General features: G+C 37.1%; 1 protein-coding gene across 3 annotated transcripts in view; it reads left to right on the forward strand.

Annotated features, from left to right (window-relative positions):
* Positions 1-26,459, forward strand: part of GABRA2 (gamma-aminobutyric acid type A receptor subunit alpha2) — a 128,070-nt gene that overhangs the window by 44,913 nt on the left and 56,698 nt on the right. For all 3 annotated transcript variants that reach the window (XM_011281893.4, XM_019829558.3, XM_023253146.2), the window contains 2 exons: positions 4,745-4,812; positions 25,806-26,026. In XM_011281893.4, the coding sequence (XP_011280195.1) occupies positions 4,745-4,812; positions 25,806-26,026 (289 nt within the window). The remainder of the gene's footprint in view (positions 1-4,744; positions 4,813-25,805; positions 26,027-26,459) is intronic.

Below are 26,459 nucleotides of genomic sequence, written 5' to 3' on the forward strand. Positions count from 1 at the left end.
GGATGTAATGATTTCCAGTCCTCTCTCATTTGTTTTATGCCCTAAAATTCTATGGCAACTGCTCATTTTCAGCTTCTACAGGTCCTTTGTACCAAACAAAAGGTCCTATTTCAGCATCTTTTAACAATACTACTGGGGCACCTGGGTGGCTTAGTCGGTGAGCATGTGACTTCTGCTCAGGTCATGGTCTTGCGGTTCTTGAGTTCTAGCCCCACATCAGGCACAATGCTGTCAGCACAGAGCCTGCTTCAGATCCTCTGTCCCCCTCTCTCTGCCCCTCCCCTGATTGCACTCTCTCAAAAATAAAGATTAAAAAACAACAACAAAAAAAACAGTACTACTTTACAAAACCCAAACTTTATTCTCTTGATTTCTTCTACACTTTCCTTTTCTCAGTGTCATGTTTTGTTTTGCTTTGTTTTGTTTTTTCTTTCTTTAGCTACTGCAACATCTCCCAAACTGGATACATTGTCTTCAATCTCCATTGATTCAGGAGAACCACATTAAAAATGTAACATAACATTTCCAGTATAATAGCCTTGCAACTAACATTCTCCCAGAGTCCTTCAGTGAATTCCCTGCTGCCATATATGTAGAGAGAATATTCTCATCTTTGTGGCACGTTGTATCTCTTTTGATACAACATCTGTCTTTCTTTACAACTGATACCCCACATTCCTACACATGTTAACTGTCTTCAGGAACCAAACTTAGCTATTTGCAAAGGATTTTAAAAAAGTGAGTCTGGTTTTTATTGTATGCTGCATTACTCAATGAAGAACAATTTTATCAATGAATTTAAGCCCTTCTTAAAACTATTGATATGTTCATTTTGGAAGCCTTCAGGGCCACTTTTGCTATTTTTTATGAAGTATTTCAAACATTCAGTAGAGTATAGAGAATAGTATCATTTATTTCATGTCAAGCTTCATCAAATCTTAGAATTTGCCAAAATTAAGATGAATTTTAAAAGAAGGAAAACAACAGAATGTGTTAGAAACCCCCTCTGTAACCTTGTGCAGATTATTTCCTTCTCTCTCCCCAGCGACAGGTGCCTTTCAAATCCTGAATTTGATGATTGTTCCTAAGGATCACACCTTCGTTAACATTTACTGCGTGCATTCATTATTTCTACTCAAGTACCTAATATTAACCTCGTGTTGTTTTGCCTTTGGAAAAATCTATATAGAAGATCCTCTTTGGCATATTATGCTGTTGGCATTTCTAAAGCCAAGAATTTAGCTTCTAAATAATTATTTTGAGGTAACTCATGGTATACATTTCTGTTAAAAGTCGCTTACTGATCAGCAGTTAAGTCTTTGTTTCCACTAAAACAGTGCTTTCTCTAGGTCTATTCTTCCCTTTTCCTAGATTTAAATTTTCTTCACTGGGATGCAATTCCATATGCTTTCAACCTTCCTCTGTCAGTGGATAGTTTGGGCTCTGTCTTCACTAATGACAGTGCCCATTTAGCTATTCATGGCCATTTGTAATGTTGATGAGATATTTGGGAGAAAGGTGTAGAATCTACATGAACTATAATTAGAAATTATTTGTTAGTTCAAACATAAAGCACCTAATATGTGGCAGGCATTGTGCTAAGCACTGGTGATAGAACAGTGGACAGAAATGACATAGTCCTTGTCTCTTTGTGAATCTGAATTGGGTTGGGGAGATAAACCAACCAACCAACCAACCAACCAAACAAACAAACAAACAGAAACCCTAAAAAATGAATACAAAAATTAAGGAATAAAAATAATGACAAATTCTAAAATATCTTATGAAAAAATGAAGTGTAAGAGGGAAAAAATGAGGGAAGTAGACTTACATTATACAGGGGGCAGAGTGGACCTCTCTCGGAGGAGAGAACATTTAAATAGAGACTTAGAGGCAGATAAGCAATCAACTAAGAAGGGAAGAGAAAGAGATAATAGTCAGTGTGAAAGCAGTGAGTCAGGAGAGTCAAGGTGGGTCCCCTCAATTTGATCAGGACTTGAGAAGGTCTTCATAGTCCTTAAACTGAAGAGACAGGGGTTGCCACCAGATTTTCAGTTCATTTGCTTACTCTAATAGACAACTGTCCACGTGAATCAGAATATTATAGCAGGTATTAACAACACAATTCAACCCTGTTCTAAATCCATATGGGGAAACAAAAATTAACCAGAAGATACTATGGATCTTGACATATTAGTGTCACAAGATATCAAACTAACTTATACTCACAAAATCTCATTTCTTTGCTCCTCCTCTCCCCTCCCCTTCCTTCCTTTCCCTTCTCTTCTCTTATGGAAAGGCAAATTATAATCAACAACAGCATTTTGAATGTAGAACCTTAGAAAGCTGTGTTAGATGTATTAGATATCTGTAGTCATCACAGCAAAATGTTTTACTGTTTCACGTTTGTTCTTTACGGCTCTTTTCCCACAACCAAGAATCACGTTCTCGATCTCAGACAGCTCTTGGGTATTCATGGTCCGTGTTTGCCTTGCTGATATTCCTTCTTTTGAACTTCCCTAGCAGGAGAATATTCCCTGCAATGCATACGTTCTTTAACTCTGCTTATGAAGTTAATAAACCATGAAATCATTTATTTAAGGTAATTTTGCATATCTGTGTCTTTAGGTGTTGCTCTTACTGCTTAGAGCTTTGAGGGTAATCTTATTTTTCTCTCTTTGGATTCTTAGCTGGCACTTTCCTGCAGCCACGAGTACTGATAACACTCTTCTGTACTCTTTCCTTGCCATTTGGCATATAGGGGATATTCCTCATATCCTTAGCGTGAATATATTCACACATTTTGTCATCTCTCTTCTCTAACTTTACTACTCCAGACTAAGGAGAGTGATTTCATTTGCCTCTATTTGGCTGAAGACTACCTCAGCATTTATGTTTTTCTTCTCTGGAACATTTTAAATCGATATCTATAGTGACTAAAGTTTTATTCAATTGCTTATTGAATAAATGTGACAGTATTGATTCGGTATGAATAAGAGGAAAAAGCAAAGAAACATGAGTCTCATTTCCGTAAGTTCTTTCTAATAGCACATATAATTCACGTCTAGGACCAGCTACGTAATTTGTGAGGCCTAGTCCAAGACGCAAATGAAGGGCCCTTTATTCAAAAGATGAGTAAGAAATTTCAGGAGAGCAAAAACAGGACATTAAACCCAAGTGGGTTTTTCTGAGCACAGGGCTGTATGACACTGTAGGAACTGCATGCCCATAAACTTGACCCTGTTCAGGTCTTTGGGGTATCTGGCGGCTGAGAATTAACTTTATAAATATATTTGTGTCTCATGTGAGTTTTATGGTAAAATTTCATGAAAACAGTTTTGGGAATCAACTAGGATAGAAAAATAATAAAGCTGAATAAATGCCTTTATTTAGAACACTACATGTTTTTGGTGCAGAGTACTACAGCAAACAGAAAGCTAATGAGAAAACATTTTTAGTTTCAAATGTATTATTGACTGTGGTTAGTGCTTTGGTTTATTTACCCTGACGGCTTAGGAGCCTGATTGCTTGGGTTCTAAAACCTGGCTGTTTTCCCTCTGCCATGTGTGGTCACTGGGCACATTTCCTTACCTTTATGTATGCACATCAAAGTACATGTATAGTGAGATGACAACAGAGATACTACCTCGTAGGTCTGTCATGCAGGTTATTATCTTTCAAGCCTTTTGAAGCATAAACATTCAAAGCCTCCTCTGTTACTTCAAAATCCTTTTTACTATTAATTTTTGCCTCAGTAGAAACAATACCCCAAACTTTGTTTACTCTCTCTTTCATGGTGGTGAATTAGTGTCCAGCATAATATTAAAAATAGTCTGTGATATTGTTTGCGTGGAATTACAGATTTGACAGGAGAGGAGACACTCAATTCATGATAATAAAAATTAGGGATTTATTGTTTTTTTTTTTTTAATATAAGTACCTTGGAAGAATTTTTCTTTTGAAATCTTTTCTTTGAGCCTTTCCCCCATCACCATTTGGCTTATTTAAAGCCAAAGATCTAAATCACCTGGTTAAAAGAACAATCTAGTTAAATGTGTTATAGTTAATAAGTTGCATAACTTTTGAATCTAATTCAATTCAATCTTAGCATTTCATACATTCCTAAGGACATGTAAAGGCAAGTTTGTTTGGAAGTAATCCCTTGTGATTAATGTGTTATTTGCTTTTATTTTTAAGGCACTGAATAATTATGCTTTTTATATTAATTTGAAGTACTTCTAATGATTAATAATCCATTTTTATGCTTTATTGAGAAGATATACTAGTTTACAATCTACAAACTAAACCTGTACCATCATGAAATACCATCTGAAATATTTACTTTAAAAATAAAATTTAGGACTATATCAAACAGTAACCATACGAACCATACTTTATTTTTAGCACTGATAGTAAATTTATTGTAAACTAGTTCATCAAAGATAGATTCTAAGACATTACTAATTCTCAGAACTATGTTTAAAACGAAATGCTCTAAATCCAGTGTAGTTTCCAAGTAAGAATGTCATAATACTTCTAGGCGTTTAGCATTTATGATTGTGAGAACCTATAAACTAATTGAGCAATGTAGAAATGTTTGTTGTTTGTGAAGGTTGAAAAGAAAGTAAAGACCAATATTCCTAAGTATCACACAGCCTTCTAATCATTCCATGTACTTGACCCCTTCTCTTTCCGTGGCTCTCATTATGTATTATCTATGTTTAATCTCTTTTTCTCATGCCAGACAGTATTACTGAAGTCTTCACTAACATCTACGTGACCAGTTTTGGCCCTGTCTCAGATACAGATATGGTGAGTTTTTCATTAAATAGTATTTTTACTTCATAGAAATAGTATTTCTATGTATTTTTATGTACTAGAAATAGTATTTTTACTTCATAGAATGTTCCCGTTATATGGGGGGAAGTTAAAATAAACAGGCAATTTTAGTGTTGTAGAATTATGTGTCTGCCTATTTAGTCTATCCCAATACTTGGAGAATTAAAGATACTTGTTTATATCAATACACTACCCCTGCTTGAGTGTTTATATTAACACTTTGTATTTCATATTCTTTTCATAGCTTGTACCTAGCTACAGTGTGGTAAACAATTAGTTAAATAAAAATAATTATATTACTGAGGACCATTTTCTAGGATTCAAGGACCTGCTTGAAGTTTGATAAGTAAAATCTGGACAGTTTTGTAGACCACTGTCTATTTATTTATTTATTTATTTATTTATTTATTTATTTTTAAATTTTTTTTTTCAACCTTTATTTATTTTTTGGAACAGAGAGAGACAGAGTATGAACGGGGGAGGGGCAGAGAGAGAGGGAGACACAGAATCGGAAACAGGCTCCAGGCTCCGAGCCATCAGCCCAGAGCCTGACGCGGGGCTCGAACTCACAGACCGCGAGATCGTGACCTGGCTGAAGTCGGACGCTTAACCGACTGCGCCACCCAGGCGCCCCTTTATTTATTTTTAATGAGATGAGTGTAAGAGGGAAATTGTTAAGTTGGGTTACAAACTGGTGGGCTAGACACATCATAGATAATTATTGATTAAGCATAAATATTTTAGTATTAACTCTTCCATTTCTACTGCTAACTATAATGCTCAGTTACAGAAATTTTTGTTGAAATACTTTTCATCCACCTTCCTTATGGCCCAGGAAGTGAGAATTAGAGGAAATGCCCTTATCCTTTCTTTGTCTGGTTACCCTCCACCATGTCACCCTTCCCTGACTTCTTTCTCTGATAATCCATGGGGAGGGATGCCAAATGTGGAGGTTTTTCATTGGAATAAACACAAAAACAAAGTTTTCCTTTAATGCGGACAATTATAAACGTTAGCCAATTCGTTGGGACCTCTCTACCTTTCCTTCAGGAAGCAGATATGCTACTTCTATCCTTTAAGAAATTTGCTTTGTCTTCCACCAGAATCACTTGTTTGACCTCACAGTACTTTTACAAATTTTTAATGTTTATTTACTTTTGAGAGAGAAAGAGCACGCATTCTCACCCACATGCACTTGGGGGAGGGGCATAGAGAGGATCCAAAGTGGGCTCTGCCCTGACAGCAGAGAGCCCTGGGGCTGGAACTCAGGAACTGTGAGATCAAGATCATAACCTGAGCTGAAGTGAGACACTTAGCCGACTGAGACACCCAGGTACCCTTCATGGGCCTTTTCATAAATTGACTTGGACACCTGAAAATGAAAGGTGGCAGAGGGGTAATGATCCCCAGCTTTGGGGATGGGGTTGATACCGAACACTGGCAAGTCTCTGAAGTTCTTTCGTATTATAATGTGCAGATTTAAGTGCTTTTTTCCCTCTTAACTCCAGGCCTTAGCCACAATTGTACAACAACAGAAAAAAATACTACTCTTCAACATAATCCTCCTCCCTCCCTTGCAGTATCTCTATTGTGATCTGAAATATTAATCTGCCTCTTTCTACGGGTCAATTTTAAGTGTACAGGAACTTGAAAAGATGACAGAGACCTATTTAGCCTGAATACATCTTCCAAACATTACTGGTTGGCTATAAAGACAATATATCTGTACACTTGGTCTCAGTAGATGCTCTCAAATATTAGAAAGAGAGAGAATGAGCACCTGACCTCTATGTGGAATCAGAGTCAGAATTTCATCAAGCACTACACTGAAAAACTAGCAGGATAGTATATAAATGGAGGTTCTTTTAATGTTACTTTTGATGTCTTATTACCAGCCAAATCAGAAAGGCAAATAAGATATCAAATTTTTCAATGTTGTGGATTTTTTGTTGTGAATATGGGTGCTTACAGTTACTTTTGATGTTTTTGCTTTTTTGTGTTTTTATTTTTGCAAAGTTTATTATTCTAACTAAAAAAATCAAAGATAGAAAAATATATACTTCTTTTAGACATATGAAATGTTTATTTTCTGGAGGTTTTATAAATTTTTTTTTAATGTTTATTTACTCTTGAGACAGAGACAGAGCGTGAACAGGGGAGGGGCAGAGAGAGAGGGAAGACACAGAATCTGAAACAGGCTCCAGGCTCTGAGCTGTCAGCACAGAGCCCGAAGCAGGGCTTGAACCCACGAACTGTGAGATCATGACCTGAGCCGAAGTCAGACACTTAACCGACTGAGCCACCCCGAGCACCCCTATTTCCTGCAGGTTTTAGACACACTCACTCATATATTTTTGGCAAAATGTTTAAGTTGACTTTTTTCCAGTGGTGACAATGGATTAGACTAATCCTCCTTCTTTTTCTTCTGACCATACTGTGGGATACATTTAGAAAGCAGGGAGCTTCAACTCAAAATGGATTAAAGACTTGTACAGAACACCTGAAACCATAATGACCCTAGAAGAAAACATGGGAGAGAAGCCCTTTGACATCAGTCTTGGTAATGTTGTTTTGGATCTAACAACAAAAGCAAAACTTAGCAAGTGGGACTACATCAAACTACAAAGTTTCTGCATAGCAAAAGAAGCTGTCGACAGAATGGAAAGGCAGCCTACACAACGGGAGAAAATAACCACAAATCATATATCTGATAAGGTGTTAATAGCCAAAATAAAGAACTGACACAACTCAATAGAAAAGAAAACAAACAGTTCAATTTATAAAGGAAGACCGAATAGACATTTTTACAAAGAAGACATACAAATGACCAACTGGTACATGACAAGTGCCCGACATCACTGAGCATCAGGAAAATGCAAATCAATACCACCGTGAGGTATCACCTCACACCTGTTAGTATGGCTGTCATTAAAAAGACAAGAGATAAGGGTTGTTTATGATGTAGAGGAAAGGGAACCCTTGTGCACCGTTGGTGGAAATGTATATTGGTGCAGCCACTGTGGAAAACTGTAAGAGGGTTTCTCAAAATTTGAAAAGAGAACTATTGTATGATTCAGCAATTCCCCCTCTGGGTATATATGCAAAGGTCATGAAAACAGGATTTCAAAGAGATTTCTGCACTCCCATGTTCATTGCAACATTATTCACAAGAGCCAAGATAGGGAAACGTTATATATATTATACACACATATGTAATTCATATAGATTTGTATATGAATAATATTTGGCCATGGGGAAAAAACAAAAATCTGGATTTGCGGCAACAATCTGGACCTTGAGGGTATTATGCTAAGTGAAATAAGCCAGACAGAAGAAGACCAATACTGCATGCTATCTCTTGTATGTGGAATACATTTAAAAAAAATCTCAGGGGCGCCTGGGTGGCTCAGTCAGTTGAGCGTCCGACTTTGGCTCAGGTCATGATCTCGTGGTTTGCGGGTTCAAGCCCCGCATCAGGCTCTGTGCTAACAGCTCAGAACCTGGAGTCTGCTTCAAATTCTGTGTCTCCTCTCTCTCTCTGTCCCTCCCCGACTTGTGCTCTGTCTTTCTCTGTCTCTCAAAAGTAAATAAATGTAAAAAAAAATTTAAATAAATAAAAATATTTCAACCTCAGAAACAGAGGATAGATAAGTAGTTGCTAGGGGCTAGGGGTGGAGGAAATAGGGAGAGGTTGGCGAAAGAGTACAAATTTTCAGCTACAAGATGAATAAGGTCTGAAGATCCAATGTAAAACATGGTGACTGTAGTTAATAACACTATATTTTATAATTGAAATTAGCTAAGAGAGTAGTGCTTGAATGTTTTCTCTCTCTCTCTCTCTCACACACACACACACACACACACACACACACACACACAAAGAGAAATATAAATTGATAGATGTGTTAATTAACCAAATGGGGGAAGCCTTTCACAATGTATATGTATATCAGTCATTATACCCTTAATTGTCTTATAATTTTATTGTCAATTGTACCTTACTTAAGCTGAAATTTAGAGGAAAAAAAGAAAAAAGGAAAAGAAATTGTCATCATTTGGTGTTTCATGCAGGAATTCCTTGCAGGCATTTGTTGGAAAATTTATGTTTTTTGTTTTTTTTGTTTTTAATTTTTGTTTTTAATTTTTGTTTTAACGTTTATTTATTTTTGAGACAGAGAGAGACAGAGCATGAACGGGGGAGGGTCAGAGAGAGGGAGACACAGAATCCGAAACAGGCTCCAGGCTCCGAGCTGTCAGCACAGAGCCCGACGCGGGGCTCGAACTCACGGACCGTGAGATCATGACCTGAGCCGAAGTCGGACGCTCAACCGACTGAGCCACCCAGGCGCCCTTGTTTTTAATTTTTAAATGCTTATTCATTTTTTGAGAGAGAGAGGGAAGGAGAGAGAGGGAGAGAGGCAGAGCATGCATGAGGGAGGGGCAGAGAGAGGGAGACACAGAATCAGAAGCAGGCTCCAGCCTCTGAGCTGTCAGCACAGAGCCTGACACGGGGCTCGAACCCACAAACCGCAAGATCATGACCTGAGCTGAAGCCGGACACTCAACCGACTGAGCCACCCAGGTGCCCTGGGAAATTTATACATATTTTTTTACAAATCCTAAATTCTGGTTCAAGTCAAGTAAGAAAAAAAATGGAAAAAAGCATTACGATTCTCCTGCAAGAATTAAAGCTTAGCATTCGACATTAGGAATCCACGGATGTCAAGTTGAAACCAAGAGCAGGGAGTGCTGACATGTGAAGTTGAAGACTGAAAGGTTAAGGTCAACATGCCCCAGAACTGGGCAGGACCATGTGTGAGTAAAGCAGTCATTATCTGGGAATCATAATCCTAGCAGTTACATGCCTTTGGTTCTGTTTGCTGCGGTCATTCTTAACAATAAGGTACATATTAACAAGCTGATGCACAAAAGTTAAAAGTAAAAAGCTGGTAGCTGTTGTTAGGTGTGCAGTCATTAGCAACAGAACAAATTTAAGCTCCTTCATCTGAATTGAATTAAAAATTGTGCCCTCTTCAGTGAATCTAGCTCAGGAACTTTAAAACAATTCTAGCCGGCTCCAAATACGCTTCATATATGGGAGGCCCTGCCACACTTTGTATTAAACATTAAAATGCACTCAGGATCCATATGATATAGGTTAAATTGAGTTGAGTGGAATTGAAGTTGGCAACATTTAAACAAAATTACTTATTTTGATTTTTTTGACTTTCCCTTTTCTATTTTGGAGTGTGTATGTGTGTGTGTACATGTGCACTTTTATACGGAGATATTCCCTAAACTGAGGTACATATTTAACATCTTAGTAGGCTCTTGAGACACTTGAAGGCCCTAGACCTTTTTCCTAATGATACATTTTCCTTGAATTCCCTAGCCTATTACGGTCTATAGAATTATTTTGGTTATGTCAGATTTTCTACATTATTTCCATCTTTATTCACCTTGCTTACTTAATCTTACCAATAGTTGGCTTGGAAGAAGTCTGATGAATTGCAAGACCACTGAGTGGGTACATCCTTATTCTGTCATCAGACCAGTTCAGTCAAACCAAAGGAGCTATAACAGAACTTGAACACACAAAATCTAATAAAATGAATTATTAGCTAGAACAGGTGCTTTAATAATAGAACAGGGTAGGGGTGCCTGGGTGGCTCAGTCGATTGAGCATCCGACTCTTGGTTTTGGCTCAGGTCATGATCTCATGGTTGTGGGATTGAGCTGTGTGTTGGGCTCTGCACTGGGCATAGATCCTGCTTAAGATTCCCTCTCTCTCTTTCTCAAGGAAAAAAAAATATATATATATATATGTATATATATATAATAAAACAGGGTAAAAGAAGACTCTAAGCAACACAGAACTAGCAAATTCAGAAAGCAGCATCTACTTCTAGGGGTGAACCATCATGAACAGGCAAGGAACACCCCCCCCCCCACACACACACACATGTGCACAGATACACACATACTTTCTCACAAAAAAGGGGAGCCTGGATGGGAGCTGAGAGTTGATACACTGATAATTGGTGTACATAATAATGTGTGATATGGGAAGGATTCTGAGTGAGAGTCAAGAGGTATTTTTGTCAGTCATCAGGTGCTGTTTGATATTAGTTCAAATCTAAAGAAAGAAGGTGGGAAAAATTACAGTTGAGTGACCTCTATATACATATAACACATGCACGTGCGCACGCACACACACACACACGCATATTGTAAACCTATTAGGAAAGACAGAATTCAAAAACATATACACATTTTATGAAAAGGAATTATTTGGTCTTCATGATAACCAAAATGGAATTATTTTCAGTATTGATATTACTTTTCCTGAGAAGCAATATATAATGAGGAAGATTTTGAATTTGTGTTAGTATAGATGGCCAAGAAATGAAACTTACATGTGACACTCTAAAGAGGAAGACATTTATTACATATGGAAGATGCACTTATATTACTATTACTCATATATACAGGTAGATATGAAGATATTTAAATCATATCTTATAGGAGCAACTTGGTAATGGGAAAAAAAAAGTAAAGAATAAGTCTAATTTCACTTATAGTAGCTTAGCTGATACACTCATTTATTTCTATGCAGTGTGCATAGACCCAAACCCTTATGTCCTGTTCAGGTCAGTGATGCAGATTTGTTGTGACATTAGCCTGAGAGGAAAAAGCAGCATAGCAAAAAGAATTAAGAACCAAAAGAACAAACACACATGCACACACACACACATACACATATACACACTGCTAGCTCAGAATCATTAACTAGTGTAATTGTCCAAAGAAAGTTGCATATCTAAATTATAATTAAAGATTCTAATTACAGTGTCTGCAATTAAGCTTAAAAATCTTTTATTTCAACATTTAAAAAATTCATGAGTAAGAAGGTAATTAAAGTTGGGAATGTACTAGTAACTGACAGTTGACAAAGTTTGTAGTAGGCATGTGCATTTTAGCAATTTGTAACTCACTCCTCTGTTGTTTTGTTTTTCTTTTCTTCTTGGTTTCTATATAGGTCTTTTTTCATATTAGTAAACATTTTCGCTATATGTGCATATTCTTCAGGTTGAGCTACCAATTACTGCACTAAAAGCTAGACTAGAACCTCAGCCCAAACGATAATCTCTTGCAGTGCTAAGTGTTAGGGTTAGAAATCGAACAGTACAAACTTTGAAGTCACCTCCAGGTTTCTGAGCCAAAGTTTCCCATTAGGCTGTTAAGCAGCAAGCAGTCAGGTAAGCTTTGACCTTGATTTGTTGATCATTTCAGTCCCTTGGTTGATACTTTTCTGTCTCTATGAAAACAGACTGCATTGTCTCTTAGACTCCCCAGAAGCTAGTGAGATAAAAAGTATTCTGGTAGTTAACATCATAGGGAGGTTGAGAGTTATTAGATCTTGACATTTGGTCAAAAATTGACACCAGACTTAGGTGATAACCCTTATCAACTTGTTATTTGTCAATGTAGCTAGATAAGGAGACCTGTTATAAACGTGGTGAATTCTGTATACCGTATCACAAGTAAAGTAATCATCTTTACTCACTTCAAAGCTAGCGTGTAGAATTTGGTTACTGGAAGGGTATTGATATTTGGAAGGATAGAAATTAGACTTTGAGAGCATTCATTCAGTCAGTCAATATTTTTCAGTATCGTCTTAAAGGTTTATTTGTTTGTGTGATGTTTGTTTTTGAGAGAGAGAGGGAGAGAGGGAGTGTGTGTGTGTGTGTGTGTGTGTGTGTGTGTGTGTGTGTGTGACAGAGAGAGCAGGGGAAAGGGGCAGAGGGAGAGGGGCAGCGAGAGAGAGAAAGAGAGAATCTCAAACAGGCTCCAGGCCCAGCACGGAGCCAGACAAAGGGGCTCAATCCCACAACCTTGGGATCATGACCTGAGTCAAAATAGTCCAACGCTCAACCGACTGAGCCACCCAGGTGCCCCTGCTCTTAGAGTTTTTAATAATGTTCCTTAAAATGGTATTCAATAGGCACTTGGATTGGATTGTTTCCTGGGCTCCTTCTACAATCTGTGCAATCATAATTGCTAGTTGTGTGGGATGCCAGTCTGCATTTTAACAGTTTAAGGTATTTGATTTTATGCTGAAGGCAGCAAAAAGCCATTTTTAGGTTGGGGGGGTTGGGGTAATACAGAAGGCATGTGATGGAGTCAGATTTTCTTCAATCCAGTAATTTGTATTAGAGGATAGGGAAAGGAAATGATAGTTTGAAAGCTGTTTTATTCCACTCAAGAATGACTCTGGACTGGGCCTGAATTGTGGTCCCAAAGATGGAAAACCTGAAAAGATTTATTAGATCTCCACATGATGGGATCTGTAAGACTGGGTGATCTGTTGGATGTAGGAGTTGAAGGAAAAGCACGGGATGAAGGCCTGGGGCATTGGGTTGATGGTACCACTCACTGGGCTATGACAAACAGCAGGAAAAATTTTAGTTTGCTTTTGTTTTGGTGTTTGGGGAATGAGAACTTATGCCTTGGGTCACTGAGTTAGGGTCTCTGTGAGAAATGTAATTGGAGATGTCTAAGTGCAGGCATATATCCAGAGCTCAGAAGAAGGGCTGGAGTGCAGATAGTTTGGGAAGCCATTTGATGGTAATTGAAACCATGAGCATGCATAACATTGGGCAAGGAAAGAGATTTCAAGTGAAATGGTCATCATGCTTTCACAGAAACTCTAGAATACAAGAATATAAATAAGATTTGGGGGGGGGGCAGGGGGAGATGGAGAGAGAGACTCTTAAGCAGATCCCACTTCCAGTGTGGAGTTCGACATGGGAGTCAATCTCACGACGGTGAATCATGATCTGAGCCGAAATCAGGAGGTGGATGCTTAACTGACTGAGCCACCCTGGCACCCCAGAGAATAAAAAAAAAATTAAAGGAGACTGAGAAGCAGCCATGGGTATCTTTCAACATGAAGGGGGATTCTCTTCTCTGAAACAGACTATGTTTTGATCCTAAACAGCAGAAGTTAGAAACTACTGCCTTTTATTCCTCCTCAGATGCAGTGATGTTCAATAGTCATATATTTGTATCACTTACAGGCTTCTGTCAAGGTAGGATTCTGTATACTGAAGGTGGTATTGTTTGTTCCGTAATGAGAAGAACCCAAGGGTGTTGCTCAGAGTAAAACCTCGGGGGTGTGGCAAAAGTTTCAGAAAAGAGGGCAAATAAAGACGGTGTGACTAGTTTGACTCCATCCTACCTTCTTGCAAGAGAGGGAGGTTTCAGGAACCAAATACATCAAGTCGCAGGTGTCTTGGCTTCCTAAGTAGAGGGGTATTGCTTAATATTTGCCCATTCCTTTTATAAACCAAATAATAAACAGCTATGATTGCTGAAAATGAGTGATTTTTTTCAATTAAAATCGCTGAGGTCGCATATTCTTTCGTCAGGTTTCAAGAGTGGAATCTGTCTTTTGGGGAGAGCCACGTAGAACTTGTTTGCCTTGGTCAAGAATAATGGATATTATCTATTGGGGCTACTCCCATACATTTTCCCGGGGTTACCGTTGCATGTAGATTGTTGGCAGACACAGAAGGTCTCGGATCCCATGGTGAAGATTTTCCCAATGGTTTCCCACAACATCAGGAGAAAATAGTTTAATACCAAATGCAAAGGATCAGTGCAAAAGTAGGGAGAGAACAACAGTGTCATGTGTTGTGGTAAAGCCAAGAAAAGGATTCAAATGTGTCATTAGATTAGGAACAAGGAGGTATTTGCTGATCGTGGTAAAAGCAACCAGATTGCAGTGGGTTGAGCGTGTGGGAGGTGAGGAAATGCAGAAATTGTGGAGGCAACATTTTTAAGCAACATGGTTGAGGAGAGGAGGCGAGACAGAGGGCAGTAGCTTGTAAGGCATTATAACTATCGGTGAGGATTTTATTTTTAAAGACTACATTGAACTTCTCACTGTTTTCTGAACATGCCATTATCTTTAACAACTCCGTGGAGATGTTTTTCACTTTTCTTGTTAGGCTTCCCTTCTCCTTTGCCAACTGGAGATCTTTCATTTATTCAAGGCCAAGCTCAAATTTCATCTTCTCTGGTGTCTCTGTCGGCTACTCCAAGTAGGGTCAGTCCTTTTTGTCCTTGTGTTCTATCACAGGGTGTTCACACGTTTTTATGTCTTTATATACTGGAATATAAAAATCTTTACATGTCTTTCTTCTTTACCACCATCAGAGCGACTACAAGGCATGAGTTGTGTTTGTTCATTTCAGCAAGATTTACTAAGTACATGCTCTGTGTCTGTCACAGTGTGGGAGCTGAAATACCTAAGTATAACCAGTGCTTATCCTCAAGTTGTTCACAGTGATGTGGGGAAACAGCTAAGAAAAGTTATCAACTCTAGAACAGTGGGATCACGCTTTTATTGAAGTACTTATGGATTAATATAGAGCAGAGGGGATGTGGGTATAGGATATCTCTATCTGAGAAGGTTTCCAGGAAAAGAACATAACCAAAGAGGACAAATGAGGGGAGAGTTTTAGCATAAATTGGAAGAGCCGATTGAATTTAGTAAAATGCAAAAATTCAGTGTGACTAGAGCTTGGAATGCTTCAAGGGATTTGGGGTGAGATGAGGCTAGAAAAGAACTCAGAGCCAGATCACGAAGGCCTTATAGCCAATTGCCCAAAAAAGAAAGCTGCAAAACCATCCACAAACGAAACTTTAAAACATAGTAGATCGCTTTTCCCAGAGCATTTGTTATGGCATGGCTTTTTTGAGATGTGCCAACATAACTAAATGTAACCATTGTACACAATAAAGAACTACTGTGGTTATTTTAATATAGTTACACAGACACACACATGTAAACATGCACACTTCACACTTGTGAAATTAAGGATTAGGGTATCGCATGCAGGTAACTGGTTGCTGCAAGATATCTGAGAGCTTTTCTACCATCTGTCTGCTGATGACTTTCTCTTTATAGATTTAGAGTTGTTTTTGCCCAGAATCCTTGTTGCTACGTTTAATTTCTTTTTATTCTTATTTTTATTTTTTACTTATTTACTTACTTTGAGTGAAAGAGAGAGATACAGACAGACAGACCGTCCCAAGCAGGCTCCGCGCTCCAAGCCACGAACCATGAGGTCATGACCTGAGCCAAAATTAAGAGTTGGACATTTCACTGACTGAGCCATCCAGGTGCCTCAACTACATATCATTTCTAATGTTGTCTCTCATTCACTCATTCATGGACTAATTGTTGTTTATTTCCTATGTTCCAGGCAGTTTGTTAGATGCTGGTGATACAGCATTGAAGAATGTGTTCATAGTCCTTGTTCTCAGTGTGGAGTAAAAGTTGGCCAAATGTAGGGACTGGCAGGGAAAAGCCGCTGCAGCAGACATCAGTGAGTTTGGGTAGTAAGGTGGAACATGGCACATCAGAGGCAGTATCCAGCATTGCTACAGGCGGAGTGCAGTTGGAGGAGCGACTGCTTAACACCAGGCTAGAGAGGAGAGGGAGGGAGAAATCATGCTGGGACTTGGATGCTGTGAAGAAAGTATCTGGACATCCCCCCCAAGGGCTTTAGAGATTCAACCGACCAAACTCACCAACACTTCATTTTGGATCTCCTTTTCCCACATCATGACAATATCTTGAGCGTACCCTGTAGCTCTCCATTCACTCAAATATCAAAGGGTCCAAGACAGTCCAATTTAAACATCAGTCTTTTATGCTAGTTAGATCACCTCCCCTTTTCTCAGCCATGTTCACAGCTAAGGCATGTGCCGTGGACAAAAGGCTCTTCCTCTCTTCTTTCTGAGTCTTCCAGAGTTGGGGCAAGGGAAAGAGAGATTATACAAAGGAGGAAAATATGTTTCACTTATAGCTTACTCTGTTGGTGGTTCTCTCTTGGCAATTAGTGCCATTTGTGTGGGTGACATATGCAGGTTCTCTCATGGGACACAGTTGTGATTTCTTTGCAGTTACTTCTTTATTGCCCCCCACACCAAAACACAGGTAGCTTATTCTTTAATGGGCTTTTTGTGATCTTTTGTGGCTCAGCCTGTGCCCCTGGCACTTTACTTCATGATCTTTTGTTGCTGAGTGTCTCTTACTTGTCCCGCTGCCCTTTTGTTGAGTCTGGGGAATGGGGGGAGAAATAGATTTTGAAGGTGATTCATATAAGGTACCCCTCTTGATGTCCAAACTGTTCCTAAGAACTTCACACATATTATTTAACTTGATCCTTGTAAGAAGTAGGTTTTATTATTATCACCATTTTATAGATAAGTCAACTGAAATAGTAAGATTAAATAAACTGGTCAAGGTCAAGAACCCTAATCAATCTGACTTCAGAGCCCATGCTCTTAACATCTATTTTATATTACCTAACTTATTATTTTTGTTGTCTTTTTATCTAATGTTTAAGTCAGTTTTGAATGTGGAAAGAAGACTTTGGCAGAGATTCTAAAGCTTCATTTTCAGCTCTGCAACTAAATTCTCCCTATAATCTCCCATAATCCGTGACTCTCATCTGTTTATTGGTCTAAAAAGATGGAAATTTCACTCTGACGTCCTGCCTCCAGTGATTATTTTATATATGGTATAACAAAAAGAGCGTGGTATTAGAAAGCATAATTGAGTGCAAAGATTGGCATTCTCTCTTTTTTAATGAGTATGGCTTCTGAAGTATTTTCCACTGTGAAATGGGGATATTTAGCATATTTAATAAGGTTATTGTGAAGTTTAAATAAACCATTATATTAAAGTGAGTTGCAATTAACTATTATAACTATTAATCATTTTGAATATTTCAATTAGATAGATTTTAACAATCCACTATCAGATTCTGAATCTTTAGTATCAGTTTTTAATTTTTTCATGAAACTTACCTGACCTCTGGTTCCAAGTAGAAATCCCAGACATCTATCTTCCTTGCACAGTGGTCAGAAGATGCGGTGGCTGTGGTATTCTGCAATCTCTGTTTGTGTGAGCTTGCATAGTAGAGTTTTATGGTCTTGTATTAATGGGGTTAATTGGCACTCTGCTGCTGTGTTCTTAAGCTTCTCTGTTTTTTTTGTGTGTGTGTGTTTTTTTTTTGTTTGTTTTGTTTTGCTTTTGCATTTTTTGCAATGCTAATAGTGGGCTACATGTGTTGTTCACACTCTTTTGAGTACCAGCTTGAAGTGTTTGAGCTTAACCATTCCATATATTCCAAGGGTATCGTTTCTTTAATAGCTCTATACCTGCTTCATAAACCACATTTTTCTTTGTTATAGAAGAAATACACTGGTTGGATTTACTCAGAAGAGACTAGTCTTTATTAGCAAAAAGGGTAAAACAAAATAAATTTTGCTACTTTAAAATACGTTCACTAAATCAAAGTAAATGAGAAATCACCCCAAGAGCAGCCTTGCAATTTGGTTATATTTCAGTGAGTAGATATAATTCTTCAGAAATTGGCTACATGCATTGACTTATAATTAATGTAGTCAGGCACTAAAAAATATGCTGCCTCCGCTGACATAACGTGGTCTTGAAATCATGTTTATACAATGAACTGCAATAAAGAATGACTTCCTTGTTTGCAATACAAATTATGGAAGCCATACTTATTGGTAGTTAAAATATTGGATTGGAAATTATATCCTTGTCTACATTCTGCCCCTACCAAGCATGGAAACAGGAAATTGACTCAATTTATCTATAACTGCATCTCTAAGAAAAAGAATTTGGATTAAGTTTCCTGTACAGAATTTTTCAATACTTGAAGTGTGTGGATTCTTCAACTCCTCAGTCTCACCTCACAGTCAGACTCACGTCTCCTGAGCATAGGCCATGGGACAGCTGCATGCTGCTACATCTTTGTGAATTGTTTGTTTTTTTTCTAAATTTGCTTCTTAGTTATTTATTACTTGAGGGATTTTGTAGTTGATCTTGTTATTGTTTATTTCTTTCAGAATCTCAATTCATGGGTCTGAGTCTTAGGATGTATGAAGAAATTGCATTGTTCTGTACTTCTGGCAATATTCTTGTACACACAAATCAAGCAATTATTTACTCTGTTAGCACATACTCATGGCAAACCTGAAGTTTATTTTAAGGAATCTTTCAAGAATATTTTTTTCATATATTGAGAATGTGCATTTTATATGCATATTCAAATGCAAATAATTTGGAAATCCTTTTTTTCTTAGTGGATATGCAATAAATATTATTTGATTGAAATGTTTCCTGGGGTGCCTGGGTGGCTTAGTTAGTTAAACATCCGACTTTGGCTTAGGTCATGATCTCAAGGTTCGTGGATTTGAGCCCCGTGTCAGTTCTGTGCTGACAGCTCAGAGCCTGGAGCCTACTTCAGATTCTGTGTCTCCATCTCTCTCTGTCCCTCCCCAGCTCTCTCTCTCTCTCTCTCTCTCTCTCTCTCTCAAAAACAAATAAACATTAAGAAAATTAAAAAAAAAAAAGAAATATCTCCTTACTCTGCCTTTTTAATTTAGAAAACAAAACCACAAAAACTAGTGAATCAATTGTTTTTATTTATATATTTATATATCTTTATGCTTTTATATTAACATATGAAATATTGTGAGATAAGCACTAAAGTAGAAATTGGAATAATATAAAGTTAAAATATATATTATTTCAGAAATAGTTATATTTATTAATAAAATAGATTCATTTTTGCTCTCATTTAAGATTGCTGTTTATAATATTTTAGCAATCTGTTTGAATGGACTTTATTATTTTTAAGTATCTTTCTTAAGTACTTTAAAATAATAGCAATCAAAGTCTGATTCTAAATTTATATTTTAATATATATTTTGATAACTCGTAAATGAAAAAGATACATAAATTCAAACTTAAGAAGTACATCATTAGCTATTAGTTACTGAACCATTATGCCAATTTTTAAAAACTCATCCAGAAATTCTAGATGCTTGTCCTTATGTTCTGGATGTTTAGTTTTTAAAACAACTTGCTGTTTGCAACCTTATGGCACAGTAACCAGTATTTCAGGGTACAGCATGTGCTTAAGATGAATGTTAGCATTAAAAATAGTGGGTATACCATAAGAAACTCTTAAAAACTGAGAACAATCTGAGGGTTGATGGGGGTGGGTGGGTGGGTGATGGGTATTGAGGAAGGCACCTGTTGGGATGAGCACTGGGTGTTGTATGGAAACCAGTTTGACAATAAATTTCATATTGACAAAAATAGTAGCTATAAACTCATAGTTTAAATAGCCTCATTGATAATTATAAATTTGCTTTTGCAGATTTCTTTTTAGAATTGATTTGTTCATCAGTCTTTATGTGGCTACTGAAGAGCTCAGGTTAAGCATAGAACTGACCTCCCTGATTTTGTTGTTGTCACTTATGCTCATGTGATTATTTGTCTTTTCTTCAATCCATGGCATCCTGTAGCAATCCTTTTTGAAGCCACTTGTCTATTTTTATTAGACTTAGTTTAATCAAAACTAGATATTGTAACTTGCAAATCCACCCAATTCCAAATCACAGTGCACTACAAGCAAATGAACGAGACATCACTTGACCATTTTCTGTGCCTTCTTTTCCCATAGAATGGCTTATGGGTGCACTGAGAGTGCCAATATTATTCCTTATATTATCTATTAGCTATTATCTATGTGAACTATTAACAAAGTTTCATTTACTTCTTAGATTTGGATAAGAATTTTATACAAAAAAAAGGATTCTCTATTTTCTTCTTACACCTAAAAGAATGTACATACGCCACTTTGTAAACCACTGCTCTAAGCTGAATATCCTGTTTCTGCTCACAGTCTCTCTCTTCATTTAGTACAGTACAGCTGATTGTATTATATTTACTGACTTGAAACCAAACTGCCTCCCTGATATTAGGCCCATGTAACTTTCTTTAGAGTCCCTAATGAAGTAAAGTCTCAGATTTTCTCAAATTCTTCATTCATTCATAAAAACCTTTAATTTTCTCCCACATGGCCTGGTGTGATAGGTTGCAGTCATAGCCCCCACTCTTTACTCCTTTTTATGTACACATCTTTTTCCATTTAACTGTATAATGCCTTTCCACCGAGAGTGGACCTACTATAACAGGGTGACCTGCTATAACACTTGTCACTGAATTCAACCATGTGACTTGCTTTGGCCAATGGGATGTTAACAGACATTACTTACATAAGTGAAGACTTGAAATGGCATTGGGTTTTGCCGTTTTGTACTTCTGCCACCGTCATGAGAAAGATGAGCCCAAGGTAGCCCTGTGGCCCCTACAGGAGGATTAGAGGCACATGGAGCAGAGCTGAGTTGCCCCCGTGGCCCTACACAGTGGCAGCCTAGATCACCCAATGGCCGCTACCACAGGAGCAGAAACAGCTGAGATCAGCAGAGCCCAGGTGACATCAACTGATTCCCGGTCTCATGTCTTCTGAGGTAATAATACATAGGTGCTGTTATAAACTACTGCATTTTAGGTGTTTCTTACACAGCAGTAGCCAATTCCTCTTAAGTAGTCTCTAGATTTTATGGTTAAACTGATTTCCCTTAATGGCATTTACAAACTCAGGAGTAGGGAGAGTACTTTAAGCTTCCCCCATTTGTATCTTCTGTTCATTTCTCAACCCATTGCATTCTGGCTTCTGAACTCTTTTCTAAACTAAGCTCAAGATCTTTCAGCACTGTTAGACACTGTTTATCTTAAGTTATATGTCACATGAAATAAAGTGGTTCTTTAAGTTTTCTTTTCTCTTAGTTTGGTATTTTCTTTTCTTCTGCGTGTGTGTGTGTGTGTGTGTGTGTGTGTGTGTGTCTGTGTGTGTGTATTCTTTTATGGTTAATTTTCTAGAGTTTTTTTTCCTTATTTATTTTCATCAATCATGAAAAATATCTATATTAGGGGTGCCATCATAATTATCATTTTGTCACTGCTCAAAACAGTATAGCCTGGGGACATGTCTGATATATTAATAATCACATGGTATGTAAATGAGCTTAATTACCATTAAAAGACAGAGATGGTCAGATTCAATAATAAAAGATCTCCCAAGATGTTGTTAATAAATTGGAAATGGTATCTTCAGAACATAGTTTCCTGTTACAAATGCAGTAAAATTAAACATCAATGACAAAAAATATAAATAAAAGAAACCAACACATTTGGAAACATAAAAACACTTCACATTATCTCCTACATATAGAAAAAGGAAAGACATAATGGAAATTATAAAATGTCTTTGAATAATAATGAAAATACTATTAATTATGCTTACTAGATAGCTATAGCAATCATGGCTTTGGAATTGGTGCTTGGATAGACAAACAATAGAAAAGAAGAGAAATCTCAGAAACATTTTCATACCTATATGCACACTATATACATGAGAGAAATGCCATTGCAGATCTATGGGGAAAGATGGACCAGTCACTAAATGAACTAGAAAGTTGTTTTCTATTTGAAAACAAACAAACAAATTAGAATCTTTGTTTCATGTGACACATAATAATTCCAGGACCTAAATTTTAAAAAGCAGAACTTTTATCTTTAGAGGAAATGTACAGGGATATATTTGTGATACTTGTATATCTTCATAATCTTAGTATAATTCTTACTGAGTAGTATATTTAATAAAATATATAATATATATATAGTGTAAATAATTTCTATAACTCAGTAAGAAAAAGATAACCTAAAAGGAAATTGAGTAAATGAAATGAACACTTCATCAAAGAGAAAACCAGAGTACTTAATAAACATACGAAAATGTGGTAAATTTCATTATTAATAGAGAATGGTAGCACTATGAACCGTTCACACGAATCTTAATGGCTAAAATGAAACATTCTGTTTATACCGGGTTGTACAGAAACAAGACTTCTAGGATTTCAACTTGAAAATATCTTGTTGAGGATGCACATATAGTACATTCTAGTAATACTACTTGTAGATTTATTCTAGAATAGTGGTGGCGTACCATGGTCCATGGGTCAAATTCTGTCAGTTACTTATTTTTATATATAAAGACTTACTGGAATATAGCCCCACTGACTCATTTAAGTACTATTTGTGAGGACTTTCACACTACAATAGCAAAGTTGGGTGGTTGTGACACCATATATAAAGCCTATAATGTTTACTTACTGGCCCCTTATGGAAAAGTTTGCTAACCTCTGGCTTAGAGTAACTCTGGGGCCTTTGTCCTAAAAGCGTTGTATAATAAGGCTCTTTGCAGTATTGCTTTGCAATAGTTACAGTTTGGAAATAGAAAAAACAAGAATATAGAAACAGGATGAATATTGTGAAGTATTCTTAAAAAGTCATGCTATGTAGCAATGAAAATGAGTCCAAGTACAAGATACATTGCCATGAATGGATTTCAGTAATATGACTAAAAAGTCAGTGTCAGAAATGTATGCACTGTATAATACCATTTACATAAGTGTTAAAAATGTGATACAGAAACATATACTTATGTAATAAAATTTTAAGCACGTGTAGGAGAATGATAAACACCAAATCCAAGATAATTATTTCCTCAGAGAGTAGGGGAATGTGATTGAGGAGGAATAAACAAGAAAGAAGGCTTCAATAATATTTGTGATGGCATTTCTGCTGGTGGTGGTTCCAAGATGTTTATGATATTCTTTATACTCTTGCATATGTCTGAAGACAAGCTAAGATAATACACAAAAGAAAGCCATGGTGCCTTTTGTGAAGATTTGCAAGCTTGTTGGGAGGAACAAACATACAGTTGCAGTATGGGATCTGAAAGTAATGGAAAGCTTTAGGAGTAATGAAGATACACAGATAGCTGACTGGGTATTTTCCAGGTGTTCAAGGGACTGGGAATGTGGTTGTGAGTAGTTCCCCACTCAGGCAGGTAGGAAACTTGCTTTAGGTGAGGCCTGGTAGTGTGGATTATTAAAATTGCCTACAATATAACACGAACGCCTGGTTAGGGTGGGGCGGGGGAGAAAGAGTCAGAGATTACTCTCTGTAAGAGGTTGGCAGGCACACCTGGGACACCATGAATGCTCAGGAACAAACAGTATTCCCGAAAGCAGTTTTTAAAAAGAACTCACCTGAAACTTACTGTGTATAAAGCTTACATATCTCCTATGTGTTAGATCTGCAGGAAATGATTGCCATAGAAATAGCTTCTGAAACAGATAAAACCTATTCTAGTTTTACAGAAATGGAAAATCTGAACTTGATGTTTTATAAAAAATTACAAAATGCATTCAGTTTGCCTGGACAAGTAAATATCCTATGTATTCACGTTAGGTTTGGATTTGATGGAACCGGGGTTGGAAAGAAACATGTGCATAAAAACTTAAGATAACAAAAACTCATCTCTTAATCTAGATCTTTCTTTAAAAAATTGAGTTACACCTATATGAAATTAAACATTTTTAAGAAAGGACTCACTGAGAGCATCAATTCAACTGTGAAATTTTCTCCTAAGGATCAGGGACACAGCCCAGAGCCTCTCCTTATTTTCTGTTAGTATGTCATGACCTATGGCTGATACTTACTGTCTTCATCCATTCAGTTTTTGAGAGTTCACTGAGAATGATTTGTTTGATTAAGGTTTGTGCAAATGATTTGATATTTTCATAAGTAGATGGCCTTTTTCATCTATCCTTTTTTACATGCATAATTGTAGTTGAGTGAAACTGCCAATTGCTAAGGTGTTAATTTCAAATGTGATGACTGTGGCTTTGGGCTCAAAAGACAGTTTCTGATTTTCCAATCTCAGCTGTGTAATTGAACATTTTGGTGATCTATCATGTGAGTTTGCACAAACATATATTGACAAAAGTTTTAATATCTAAAGATTGTCAGTATTAATCACAATTGTGAATTGTACCTCTTGTCTAAAATGCATACATTCTCTTCTGAGAGAGAGAGAGAGAGGAAGTCAGGGAGTGGAGGAATGAGAGAGAGGGCAAGAAAGAGATTGATTAAGCTAACTTAAAGTGTTAGAGAATCATAATATAGGAATTGATCACTAGCTGTCTGTATGAATATTTAAAAGTATGTTTTCAAAAATAAATAAACGTTGAAAAAAAATTTAAAAAAAAAGGGGGGGGGCACCTGGGTGGCGCAGTCGGTTAAGCGTCCGACTTCAGCCAGGTCACGATCTCGCGGTCTGTGAGTTCGAGCCCCGCGTCGGGCTCTGGGCTAATGGCCCAGAGCCTGGAGCCTGTTTCTGATTCTGTGTCTCCCTCTCTCTCTGCCCTTCCCCCGTTCATGCTCTGTCTCTCTCTGTCCCAAAATAAATAAACGTTGAAAAAAAAATTTTTTAAAGTATGTTTTAACCTGAGGGAGTTTATCTGCAAAATATTTGTATTTTAAGTATTCCAATAACTTGTCAAGTATGTTTTTTATGACTAATTTTATAAAATAAATTCTGTTGAAATAATCATCCCCTAATACTTCTTGCTAGCAATACTGTATCTCACCATTTTTTAAGATTAAAAAAGAAATATGATATTTTATAGTTCCTTTGGCAACAGCAGATGATGACTCAGACAGATCTGACAGTGTGTTTAATAGTTGTTTCTTTTTTCCTTCTTTTTTTGGGGGGCGGGGGAGCTACTAAGAAGGCCACCTGCTTTTTCTTGAGATAAATACTTAGAATAATCACCCAGACCCTGGCCAAACATGCCCCCTTTCCTATACTTGGAAACTATAGGATGCAGTAACGCCATTTAAAACCTTGTTCAGTTTAAAGAAGCCAGATAGATTTATTCTTTTCTTTTAATAATAATATGTAGCTAATTGTATAAACACAATACTTATCCCATTGTTAAGTGTCAACATTTATTGATAAAGAAATAACCTTTCAAAACTTCTGTCAGTATAGTGTTCCCTCTTTATAAACTATTGATATTATTTTTGGTGGAATTTTATAGTGTCCTTGTATCTGAAACATTTAGTATTTTCAAAAGAATTATATTTTATATTTCAGGAATATACAATTGATGTTTTCTTTCGACAAAAATGGAAAGATGAACGGTTAAAATTTAAAGGCCCAATGAACATTCTTCGACTCAACAATTTAATGGCTAGCAAAATCTGGACTCCTGATACCTTCTTTCATAATGGGAAAAAATCGGTAGCTCATAATATGACAATGCCTAATAAGCTTCTTCGAATCCAGGATGATGGGACTCTGCTGTACACAATGAGGTATGTTTTTAAGTTTGATATGTTGCATTTAGGGGCACCTGGGTGGCTCAATCGGTTGAGCCTCTGACTTCGGCTCAGGTCATGATCTCGCAGTTGGTGGGTTCAAACCCTGCATCAGGCTCTGGGCTCACAGCTCAGAGCCTGGAGCCTGCTTCGGATTCTGTGTCTCCTTCTCTCTCTGTTCCTCCCCAACTCATTCTCTCTCTCTCTCTCTCTCTCTCTCTCTCTCTCTCTCTCTCTCTCTCTCTCAAAAATAAATGAGCATCAAAAAAAAATTTAAATACTAAGAAATCCATGTATTAACAACCAACCAACCTAGTCATCAAGTATTAACACAAGTTGAAAATTTTTATAACAGATTATGGAAGTACTCATAGTATGCTTTGTAAATCTCTGGATTTTAAAATAAGGTAAAATAGTATTTATGAGATTG

The sequence above is a fragment of the Felis catus genome, chromosome B1, assembly GCF_018350175.1.
Source record: "Felis catus isolate Fca126 chromosome B1, F.catus_Fca126_mat1.0, whole genome shotgun sequence".
Taxonomy (NCBI): Eukaryota; Metazoa; Chordata; class Mammalia; order Carnivora; family Felidae; genus Felis; species Felis catus.